Source organism: Chiloscyllium plagiosum, unplaced genomic scaffold (assembly GCF_037043375.1).
Source record: "Chiloscyllium plagiosum isolate Xiang-an unplaced genomic scaffold, Cpla_swu_hap1 HiC_scaffold_4, whole genome shotgun sequence".
Lineage (NCBI taxonomy): Eukaryota > Metazoa > Chordata > Chondrichthyes > Orectolobiformes > Hemiscylliidae > Chiloscyllium > Chiloscyllium plagiosum.
In genome coordinates, this window is record NW_028270142.1 from 20,056,417 (window position 1) to 20,069,357 (window position 12,941).

The following is a 12,941-nucleotide window of genomic DNA, read 5'->3' on the forward strand; positions in this document are numbered from 1 at the left end:
ACGAATGGCTATTTAATCTTGTGCTGCACTGTGAACCGATTTATGTATAAATTGACTTGTGAATGGACTCAAGAATGGAAACCTATTTGTAACCAGGGATTGCCTGTACCATTATTCTAGAAAGCAGTAGGAGATGATCAATGGAACTACAGGTTGGTCAATCTAAGCTCATTGTTAGGAAACAACTGGAAGCAATGCTGAGGGTTACAATTAATCTGCAACTGGAAAAGGGATTAATCAATAGTCAGCATGCATAGCTGTGTCAAAAGAACACCATTTCTGACCAATTTGATTGAAGTTATTGCAGAGATAACCAGGTGTGTAGACAATGCCATTGCATTTGACATAGTCATCTTGGATTTTAGCAAAGCTTTTCATGACAATATAGTGAATTTAAGAGGCCATGGAATCCAAAGAAATTTATCTCATTGGATCCAGAATTGGCTGAGTGCCAGGGAGCAAAGGACGATGGTCAAGAGATGCTTTTGTGACTAGACATCTGTGTTCAATGGGGTTCCACAGGGATTAGTGTCAGGGGCCATATTGGTTGTGATATATGTATAAATATATATATATATATATATATACATAAAAATGACTGACTTGAATGTAGGAGAATTGATTGGCAAGGTCACAGATCATATGAAAATTGGAGGGTTGTATCACGTAGAAGAACAATGGTAGTAGATAAATGGGAATATCTCCACCTCGAAGTTCTCTTCCAATGTCACACATCACAATGAATTATATCATCACTAGCAAAAGGTCAACATCTTGGAGCTCCCTACCTAACATCACTGAGAAACATCTTTGTCACACACAGGACGATAACCACCATCTTCTTAAGGATAAGTACAGCCAGTAATAAATGTTGCCTTTGTCAGTAACACTTACATCCTGTAAATGACCTTTTTTTTTTCTAAAATAAGCAAGTTTGAGTCTTGCTAAGAACCTCAGATGTCAGGATTACACAACTGCACACATTTCTGTTAATCTATGTAAGCAGCTTTCAAAAGCCTTAACTACAGCAATGAAGTGACAGGTGATTTATCATGTAATATCCTTACTGCAAAAATAACACACAAATACATCTGTCAGAAGATGGAACATAAAGACATAACAGTTAATTATTACTGCCTTTACAATGACACAAAACAAACATCTGAGTCATGTTGTTTTTGCAACATGTAACTCCAAATGAAATACTGGATCTTTTTACAGAAAGTTACACTAAAATATGTATGTCCAGAATACTGTTCAATTTGTTTGGAATAACCTGAAAAGATCATTTACCTTGCTTCATTTACACACTCCTCTGGCTTGCCACTTGAATGGTTACTATCCAAACGTTTAGTTCTTGAAACAAAAGGTATTGGCACCAGGGTCATCTGTTTCTCTCCTCCAAGTCTGTCTTGAATCGACTCTTTCTTCAGGTTGAGTTCCGAATAGGGGCAGCCAAAAGCACTAATTTCATGAGAGAACAGAGAATATTGTGTTACTTTTTAAAAAATTTAACATGGTTAATAGTCTCTCTACCTAACATCACTGAGGAAGCACCTTCACTGATAATTGCATATCTTTCCTAATCTACCTGATCAGAGATGTTATGACACAATTCTGGAGCAGATGGGACTTGAACGTGGACGCCACTGGCTCAGGGGTAGGGACACTACCACTGTGTCAAAGAACCGTCTAATAATTGTATATTTTATTTTGAGGTGACAGAAGATGTGAGATGAATTGAATAGAATGCACAAAGACTCTGATATTTTTCCCAATCAGGCTGTTCAGAGATGTGAGTACACTCCACTAGAGGAGATGGGACTTGAACCTGGGTCTCCTGGCTCAAAGATAGGGACACTACCACTGAACCACAAAGTGCCCCCCGACTCAGAGATCAACTGGATGCTAATTGCATTCAGATGGAGAATATTCACCGAGGTTCTCATGTTGAAAGTGTGAATCTTTAAAAATAATAATGTGTAACTCAGTCAGGAGTAAGATTGTGTATTCTGTCCTTCACCTGGAATTTGAAGTTTTAAAAGACATCAGATTCCTTAACCTTTCACCTCTTTCAAAAGTGAAAAACAATTCCTACGGCATGATGCACATGAACAGACTATTACAACAAAATCCATAACAGGAGAAACAGTTTATCCATCAAACCAAATCATCAATTGAATCGGGTCTAATCAGGCCAAGACTGATCTGAAACATATTGCTTTCAATTATCTAAGTCCAAACCAAAAGATAATAGATTTTTCAATGAACTAATAGATTATCTGTGTGCTCATCAGTCTTATCTGAGCATTTTTGTTGACAATTCTCAGCATTCATTTTCTCATTATTATTTCCTCTCATTACTCTTGGCAACAGAATGACCGAACAAATGATAAATTCTGAAAATTCATTTTGGTACTTAATTCTTTTTTGAAAGCTGTTAAAATCTGGATGGTCACCATCTTCTCAAATTTCTTTCCTCAAGTCAACTTCACTATGGACATAAAATTCCACCTGGAGCTACCTCTCAATCCTGATATTATAAGGCTTTGAGATCTTATGTTTTAAATCAGTGGCAAAAATATTTCTGATAATATATTGTCTCCTTCACCATCCACATCCCTTGGTATACTGCCAATATTCCAGCCCTCAACTTTATCCAACTACTGTCCCGTTACCATACCATCCACTATCAACATCTGTTGGGTTACCATTGACCAGATACTCAGCCGGATTTGCTACATAAATACAGTGACTACAAGAGCAGGTCAGAGGCTAGGAATTATACACTTTAAGCTCGCTCTTTCTTAAACCAATACACATACATGCAGAGAGACAGAGACAAACCAAAAAAGACAGTTGTTATGGGTGTACAAAAAAAAAATCAAGGGAATCCAGTTCAAAAGCACTGGTCCACAGGATTCAATGACGTGTCCTTTGATTCTTCCAAATTCTTCTGATCTTCTTTGTTATAATTGCCCTCAATTCTCCACTGAATACATAGAATGATTGGTACATGAATTGTTCAGTCTATCAGTCACTGTCTAGAGGCAGCAGCTTATAGGTAGGTGGCGTGTAAGAAAGCTAGTAATCTCCCAATTCTTTGCTTCTCAGCAAGGAGAAAGACTCCTGATGCCATTTCTTTCTTCACACACTGGCAGTCCACCTGCCCGGGAGTCAATCAAAGAATTGTTGCCATGCTAAGCACTCCTGACCCACACAACTCTCCTGATTGAAAAACCAACTGACGGGCAGTAACTGGACAGCAACTGCGCAGTAATGGCCCAAAATGTGAAGAGTCATCCAGTAATTCTCCGCCACTGCTAAACAGGACAACAATGTAAACATAACCCACGAATTTCAGTGACTTGTTTTAAACCTGCAACATCTTCCAGAACTTACTCGTTTATAAAGATTCATCCATTTTCTCTTTTGGTTCAAAATCCAAAAATTAAGAAAACAAAACAAACCTAGGTTTTAAATTTGAAAACAAAAACAAGGGAAGGTAGGGGGAAATACTTTTCAGCCACCTGAACACACTCAGCAGTCCATCCACCAAAGTTGATTTTTCAGAAGTTATGCCGAAATGCCTCCAAATTGGTTTTAAGAAAGGACACAAGCATTTACTCAACACTTATTGCATATAATCCAGGGAATGCCATGGGCGTATCACTGACAGAACATTTCTCACATTCGTTATGTGTTGGTGATACACAGTCAAGGTCTGACAGCAAGCAAAACATTAGGATTTTTATTGACTTGAGGAGACTTTGGTGACAAACACTTGCTCCCATTGTTTGCAAAGGCTGAACTGATGTAGGTGATCCATGTTAGATCTACTTATCAATGGTGGCATTTTGTGAGAGGTGGCTACTAAGGTATAGGAAGCGTAGAGCTTGTTTCAGAGTCTCTCCTTGATCTTGTATGGAAGGTGAAATATTTGGCTGAGCAGATTAATTTGAGTTTAGCAACATTGAAGGTCAGACCGAAAATGCATTGCTGGAAAATGTGATATAGAGTGGGCAATAATATTATCTGCAAACTATAGTTTATGTATCTCTATTGTGATCAGTTTTATTTTTAGCAAGGAGGCAGTCAAGTTTTCCATCTTGATAACATGTAATACTGACACCAGGGGATAGTTGATGAGGTGAATAACCACTGTTAAAGAAACATAGGAATAGCTTTTCACGACTGCTCCACCGTTCAGAATCAAGGCCGACAATCTACCTAAAAGCCATACTTACGCCATCTCCATATCCCTGATGCCATTCATAACTAGAATTGTTCCTTCTTGTTTTCTTAAACAATGGGGTTACATTTGCATCACCTTTCTATTTGTAGACACTGTTACAGAATTAACAGAATTTTGATGATGATAACCAATACATCCATGCTCTCTGTACCTATCCCTTTCAACACACTAGGGTGAAGATCACCAAGTCCTAAGAATTTGTCAACTCTAAGTCCCAAACTAGTTCATATTTTGAATAATACTCATTTCTATCAGTTCTTCACTCTCTCCAGAGGCTTATCTCAATGATTTTGGAGATACTTTTCCTCCGTAAACACAGACATAAAATACTTACTTAGCTCCTCTGCAATTTCTCTATTTTCCATAATGAATTCTCTTGGCCCTGCCTACAATGGATCCAGATTTTATTTGCTAATCTTTTCTTTTTTTCATATCTGTAGAAAAGTTTACAACCCATTTTGTTTCTTTTTAGTTTACATTTATTTTCTATTCTCACTTTTTTTAAGTCAATTTCTTTGTCATCTTTTGCTAAAAATCTCCCAACCCTTGGGCTTACAATATTTTTGTTAACTTTATATGCCTCTTCCTTTGATCTAACACTATCTTTAACTGCCCTTGTTAGTCACAGCTCTCTCATTTTCTCTGTTCAGTAGTTTTGCCTTGAAGGAATGCAAGTTCTTTTGAAAACCAAGTATTAATTCTTTAAATCCCAGCCATTGACTATCCACTGTCAAACCACAACATACTTTCTCATTCCACAACAGCCAGCCTCTTACTCATAAATCTAAACAATGACGATTATGAAGAATGAACTCCATTTTTTACAAACTTAATGGAAAAGTTTATCATTTTATGGTACTTTTGCTCTAAACATTATTTTATTGCTTAATGAGCCCTTTGTCACTGCCTCATAATAGATCTAAATAAAATAGCCTGTACATCAATAGATTCCTCAAAATATTTCTCCAGGAAAATTTCTCTCCAAAACATGGGTGGTTATTATTTCAGTCTATATACACATTGAAGTCATCCATAATTACTGCAGTCTTGGTACATACACATCTAATTTCTTGATTAATACCATGATACTTTATTACATCCGGTTGGCAGTTTATAAACCATACTCAACAATAACTGTTGTCCCTTGCTGCTTTTTTCTCGCTCCAACCAGATTCTATTTCCTGAACTTTGGCTCAGAGAGCCTCCTTCATTATTGCACTGCTCTCATCCACCATCATAAGGAGTTTAGCTTAAAAGTTTGAGACATTTTGAAGAAAGGTCATGAGACTTGAAATGCTACCACTGCTTTCTCTCCACAGGCGCTACTAGACCCACTGAGTTTCATCCCAGCAATCTCTGTTTTTGTCCGCCTTGCTCGTACATCATTACCTGTATCTGCGCACATTGGAAATTCAGGCAAGTATTCTGCATGACTTTCCAACTATTTATTTTCTCTCGTGAAGCAGAGCCAAATTTCTGATAATGTACGTCTGTTTGGAAATGTTTCCAACTTGAAGTGCGAAGGTTGAAGATCATCCCTTTTGTACTTTCAATCAATAACCAGACATTCAGAGAATATGCTCATGGTATGTCACTGTATTTAGTCATATTCAGTTTACATGAAAAAAGAAACAAGTAGAAAGCACCGAACCCTTTGTTCATGTCTGTGATACTAAATGCCCAAGATTGAACACAAAAAAAATCATAAAAGACCTTTCAAAGCTACATTGAGAGATTCGCATTCATTTAACCTCAAGTCAAGCTGGTGTCAGCTAGTTTGAATTTTTAAAGTACTTATGGAAATAAACTGCACTTTGTCAAAGAGACACACTGATCCATCACAGACAGTGTGAGGAAAGGGAAGTTTGGAAGATCTGAAGGCATAAAGGGAATGTACAATCTGCCATGAAGACTGTTCTAGACAGTGGCCCAGAACTAGACTTAGCCATAGAAGTAAGGCAGGCCAAAATTTCATGTTGAAGCACGGTCTAATAATGGAAGCTGAGACATGTCATAAAAGACATGAATGCAGCTAGCTCCGTGACCCACTTAATGATGATCATGCACACCACTTCCCTCAACATTATAGTATTTCCAGCATGCATCATGTATGCAAGCCAGTGTCTTTGCTTTTCAGATACTTTACAATTTATTAAAAATAAAAATATCCCAAGTATAACAAAAAGAATCAATCTTATTGTTTTGAAATTGTAACAGGTGCATGTACCTAGCTTTTCTTATCTGCACTTTGTCATTAAGATTATTGTTTTACAGAAGATGATTTTTGCTGGTTAGTTGCAGATCAGGATAACTCAAAGGAATTTTCCTACCAGCATTAGTTATTTCAGAGTACCTTCTGCAGATGTAAGGAGTTTTGTATATCATAAAACTCCAGAAAACGCATTTAGATCCATGTCTTCGCATTTGGTATAAAGCAACATAACCAACCATTTAAGAGATCGGTTTGCAGCAGCTCCATTCAGAAACAGCTGATTTTTTTTGTCTTCAAAACAACAATCTAATTAATTTTAAGTCATTCAGACAGTACAATAACATGACTTCATATGAACAGTTCTTCAATTTAAATGTAACTAAATTCCGCTGTGAAACAGTTAAGTAAATATTAAAATATGATCAATGTCTTTTCAACTTTGTGCATCAAAGAATTTAATTGTATTAGGAAAAATCTGCCATGGCCTACTTTAATCATTATCACTAAAGCTGAAAAATCTGACCTATCATGCACAACATAAATTGACAATGGTGTAGCTCAAAGAAATGATCACAATCTATATTTCAAAGGCTCATTCAAACCTTCAGAAGATTAAACTGTAACGTGAAATCCATTTCATATTGGATTGAAAGGATAGCAACAGTTGCAGCAGAGTTAAAGATACACAGTTAAGGGAAAACCAGTATTTAATCTACAGCCCAATTGCTGAGCCTTTTTACCTGATTCTACATTTCTTTCAATGGTAACAATCCAGAAACATTCAAATTCACTGTGTTCTACCTTAAAATGGTTTGCATTGCCAAAGCTAATTTCTAACATAGTCAAACATTTCAAGGTATTCTGCAAAAGGCATTTTTTCCGGTTGACCATTGAGCAAAATGCTGACATTATGCCCAGTCACACCGCAAGTAAGTTCGAAGGACTATTCTAAAGGAGACAGAAGTTGAGATATGGATTTTGTGGAATATAGTTTTGAACTACTCACGAAGCTCAATGTTTGTAGGATCAGCACACAATGGGTTAAAACAGCATTTGGCTTGGCTGAACAGGGATGCTTTGTGAAGCTTAATGCAAGGATGAAGACCTGGAGGAATATGTGAAGGTCAAATGTGTTGACAATCAAGAGATGCTGTTCTGATCATTATGTTTGTATTAAGAAAATTATTGAGGACTTAAGTGGACCATATCACCATGGTAACACGTTGGGAGTGGTTGAGACTGACTATCACTTTTTGGCTCTATGTTAATCAGCATCACTTTTACATCTTTTTTTCCATGATCATTTATTCATAGTATGTATGAGCTGCTGAGATCAAAGGAATTTGAAAAGTTCTGAGTAAACCACTGTATGTAATAATTATAGTGAAATTATAAGTACTATATGCATCTGAGGTATTACAGTGAATAATATAAAATGTTCTCATTGTGCAAGAATCATATGGCATGATTTGAGTGCGTATTAATATTACAACAGGTAAGATGAGCTCTTCAAAGACATTATTCTGTAATTTTAACATCTGATGTGTACATACTCTGGTATTTGAAATATCAAAATTAAATTGAACAGGAGAATAGTCTCAACAGAGCACGGAGATGAGAGCATTGGGCCCTTGATCCTCATGAAGTAGTCTTCAGCCCCTTCCCACCTGATTATTGTCTTCTGTCCAGGATGATTGGAGCATCTAATCAATGATTCCAACCTGACACAACCAGAATGGCAAACAACTAATTTCCACTGTTGCTGAAAAATTATATTATTGAGATGACATAAACTGAATTTCAGAGAAAAAACTGTCAATGTTATATTATAATAAAGAGCACCATGAGTTTTCAGAAATGTGACAACGCAATTACTAAAAACTACCAATTGGCTAGATATTCCAGTAAGCAACACTCAGCTGTAGGATGATGAGCTTTACAAAGTACCCTATCCCAGAAAAGAAAAACCTTTGTTGTGATCCAACTTTGTTGGAGGGTTACACACCATACTACTGATGGGATATAATTTACAATGCTTACTTATGTTACAATCATGAATAGGCCGAGAAATTATATCAATGATGACTTAATTGTAATCTACCATCATTTATTCACAGATGCAAGTCTTAGAATCTACAAGAAAATTGTACGGCTTTCTGAAAATGGGAAAAAAAAAATTGCCAATGAGAACTTTATGACAATATCATGATGCCTATAACCAACAGGAGACAATACTGTCAAATACTTAAAGATCAAGTTTCAATCTTATTTTATTTGACAGCACAAACAGAATTCCTTTATCCTATTTGAATTTTGGGAAAACACATTCAAAATTGGATATGTTGGCAGAGTGAGGTGGAAATCACTTATAATCTGTTTAATAAGAAGCTTGCGAAAAGTACCTCCACTTTCTGGAGGTCCATGGTTTCCAAAAAATTAGTCCTTGGGCTAATAGGTGTTGACATTTACATAACCTATCACATAAAGCAGAGATATCACTTTGGAAATTACATTAGCGATATTAAAAGTGGCAGAGGCAATGCCATAGACTGGACTAGTAATCAGAGACCCAGGCTGGTGCTCTGTGGGGAGATTCCACCATTGTATTCAATTCATAAACCAGAAATAATCTCAGTAATGATGACAGAAAACTATTTGTTTTAAAAATAGATGAATGCCCATTAAGGAAGGAAATCTGTGTTCGCTACATGGTCTGGTCTACATGTGACTCCAGACTCATAGTAATGCGGTTAGCTCTGAAATGATCTAGCAAACACAATTTGGGATGGTCAACAAATGGGGGTCCCCTCAGCAATGCTCTCATATCCCATGCATGAATAGAAAAGGTCAGCACTCTCCCAATCTGTTGAAATTTGTTACCAAATTTCGAAAAGCTGCCGCCTCCTCTTACATTTCTCAAACAATTAATCTACATGTAACACCTCATTTTAGAGGTTGATCATAATTAAAGGCTAAGTTCAGGTTTCATCCTGAGCTGAAAATGCAGATAACATTTCAGTCAGGACGCCGGTTAGTAAATTGGAGGAACCATTTTGCTTGTTTCTCTCTTTCATAACACAGGAACACAAATTACATTATTCCTAAATTATGTTTTAATTCCTTCATGGAATGTGAACATCACTGGCAAAGCCAGCATTTGGTTCCAATCACTAATAACCCCTGGAAAAATTAGCGATAAGCCATCTTCTTGAACAGTTACAACTGATCTGGTGCAGATAGACTGACAGCGTTTAGTAGCGAGGGGATTCCAGCTTTCTACCTAAACAACAGTAAATTAACAGAAACAGAATTCCATGCCAGAAAAGTGTGTGACTTGGAGAGGAATGTGCATGTGGTGTTACACCTATGTTTCTGCCGCTTTTGTATTTTTAGTTGGATTTGGAGCGGTTGCAGTAGAAGGCACCTTGATGAGCTGCAGCAGTATATCCTGTAGATGTTAAATTCTACTGCCAATGTTCACTGGTAGTGAAGAAAGTGAACCGTTGGAGTGCTGATCAATGGTTGCATTGTCCTGGATGGTGTCAAGTTGTTGAGCGTTGTTGGAGCTGCCCTCACCACGGCAAGTCAGGAGAATTCATTGAGCTACCATGGAGCCTACAGAAAATATTCTAATCTGTTTTGCAACTCCCATCCACCAAACATTTGCCAGTTTCCTTCACAGATTACATTACCAAACAGGTGACTATCATCAGATCGGAGAAGACCACATATTTTTAGAAGTCACAGTAAACTGTCATAGGATATCATAGTAGATAGAGTATTTTTATAATTGTGACGATACAGCTGAATTGCAATAATTCTAACTAATTAGTGATATCATTACCTCAATTGAAAATGATGAATGTCTCTTACAGGCCATCTGTTCTGTTTCCTAAATTTGCACATTCCCTGAAGACGATACTAATTCTTTCCTGTGTCTCAGTCACAAAGGAAATCTGTTCCATTTGAATATTTTTAAACTCTCTCAATTTTGACTTTTTTTTCAGTGGGTCACAAAGAAATGATCCTGATTCACACTACAGTGTATCAATTTACTTTTGCTCACAATACTTACAAATGCAGGGAGCCGATCGGTTGATTGAGCTCACTTTCCGACAGAAACCTACAGTTCCAACATAGCATCTAACTGCCCCCGTAATAATTTCAGTTTTATTAGCTTCCTAAATAGAAGGCCATTTGGCAAGGAGAATTACTTTCTATCAGTTTGCAAACTGGAGTTGTCATACTGGCAGAACAGCAAATTCACTTTTGTTTTTAAATATCATAAAGCTTCATCTAATGAAACTTTTTCTGACATTGCAGAAGATTTCCTCCTAATTCTGTCCTTTGATATTAGAAATAAACCATGTGTCTTTACTTTACTTCAATGTTTCTCTTGTGCCTTTGATGATGAAAAGTGAAGACAGCACTCTAGATGCAGCCTGACTAAAACATTAAACAGTCTCAGCATTGTTCAATATTAAAGTTAATGGAAAAGAAAATCCATCAGTATGTCCAAAGTAGGCTATGATTTGCTTTTATTTTGCCAAACTACTTGAGCCAAATTTAACTCATGTCCACGTGTAAGCAGCCAGATAGTTGAAAGGGTAAGAGTTGGCAATGCTGGAGGCAAGAGACAGGTGATATAAGTTGTGAAAGGTTCATTCTTGGAATACAATTTACTCAATAAACTGAAGGACGTGTCACACTGCAGGACCCTCTGTGTGAGCAGAACGGATTGATATGTATGATATATAGCAAAGAACTGCAGGTGCTCGAAGATCTGAAATTAATCAAAACAAGATCCATGGAAAGAAAGTCTTCTTGCAAGGTTTGTAGCTCAGGTTGAGGTTTAGGGTGTAGGTTTGCTCGCTGAGCTGTAGGTTTGATATCCAGACATTTCATTACCTGGCTAGGTAACATCATCAGTGGCGACCTCCAAGTGAAGCGAAGCTGTTGTCTCCTGCTTTCTATTTATATGTTCGTCCTGGATGGGGTTCCTGGGGTTTGTGGTGATGTCATTTTCTGTTCATTTTCTGAGGGTGATAGATGGTATCTAGATCTATGCGTTTGTTTATAGCGTTGTGGTTGGAGTGCCAGGCCTCTAGATATTCTCTGGCATGTCTTTGCTTAGCCTGTCCCAGGATAGATGTGTTGTCCCAGTCGAAACAGAAAGTCTTCTGTTTTCTCTCTCTCGATCTGCCAGACTGAATTTCTCCAACAATTTCTGTTGTTTGTTTATTTAAAATTTGGGTTGTATGATTTTAGTTCTATTTTCATGGTCTTTAATCCACCTATTATTGATTAACTAACGAGCACCAGCCAAGCTCTCTATTACAACTTGGCAGCTAACCAGGGATGTCAGTAACATCCAAAGATACATCAAAATTAACAGAATCAAAATAAAGTGGGCCCTGTAATGGACAATCTGCTCTGCCAAATGGGACAAAGATAAACATTTTGCTGCATAGCAAAATAAAATTGTAATGCAACAAGGTAATTTACCGATCAATTTGATACAGAGGTGCAAGGTAATACTCTTGACCACAGATTGTGATGCATTAGTTGACTCAGCTACTAAGACACCTTTTTAAAACAAAAAATCAGCATCATGTACAGGTTTCAGTAAACACACCATTTTCTGGCTAATTCACTTCCTCACTATACCTGAGTGATGCCAGTTTTGAAAGCATAAATTTTTGAAAAATAATAGGAATTCAATCATACCATGGGAAAACATACATGAACTGTGTCAAAGAATAAAAGATGATTTGCAACTTGAAAATAATTTGTTTATTGGAGCAAGGTTGAGAATTTATAATGTTTAAATTTTCCACCTGGTTACTAACTTTTTTTACTGTTCCATGCAAATTGCAAAGTTATCCAATGGACAATTCTCTGTGGGTGGTGTGCATTCATTTTATCACACTGGTACTGGGGAACGCAATGGCCTGCAGTAGGAATCTTGTAAGCATTTGCAAATTGAAGAACAGACAATAATGGTCCAATAACAGGTCATCTTGACCTAAAATGTTAATGTGGTGTTTCTCTCATGATACTGCCTGTTCTGCTGAGAATTTCCAACATTCTTAGTTTTTATTTCAGATTTGAAGCATCTACAGTAATGTGCTTTTGTTTCCTCTTTATCAAGTCGAAACTCTAATGCCTAATAACTATAAATTATGTTTTAAAAACGAATTATGAAATAGATCACAACACTCGACCTATACATTTTATTCTTGCCTTATACATTCACCCCACTTTTAAAAGGACATTTCAAACCTTCAATTCTTTTAATACACTGTTAACATCGGTGTTAAAATACCTTGTGGTTCATACTTCTGTGGTTCTCATGGTAAATAATTCGAACCTCAACCAGAAGGTCTGATGTTGAATATCATTGTAAATGGAAATCCCAGGTTGGATTTCTAGTAGAAATATTACCAATCTTGTTCCTTTGTAATTAATGAAGGA

The 12,941-nt window shown here is 36.8% G+C and overlaps 1 protein-coding gene across 6 annotated transcripts in view; it reads right to left on the minus strand.

Annotated features, from left to right (window-relative positions):
* LOC122549360 (lethal(3)malignant brain tumor-like protein 4) overlaps positions 1 to 12,941 on the minus strand; it is a 312,681-nt gene that overhangs the window by 114,051 nt on the left and 185,689 nt on the right. For all 6 annotated transcript variants that reach the window (XM_043689041.2, XM_087986018.1, XM_087986019.1 and 3 more), the window contains one exon: positions 1,294 to 1,464. In XM_043689041.2, coding sequence (XP_043544976.2) covers positions 1,294 to 1,464 — 171 coding nt within the window. The remainder of the gene's footprint in view (positions 1 to 1,293; positions 1,465 to 12,941) is intronic.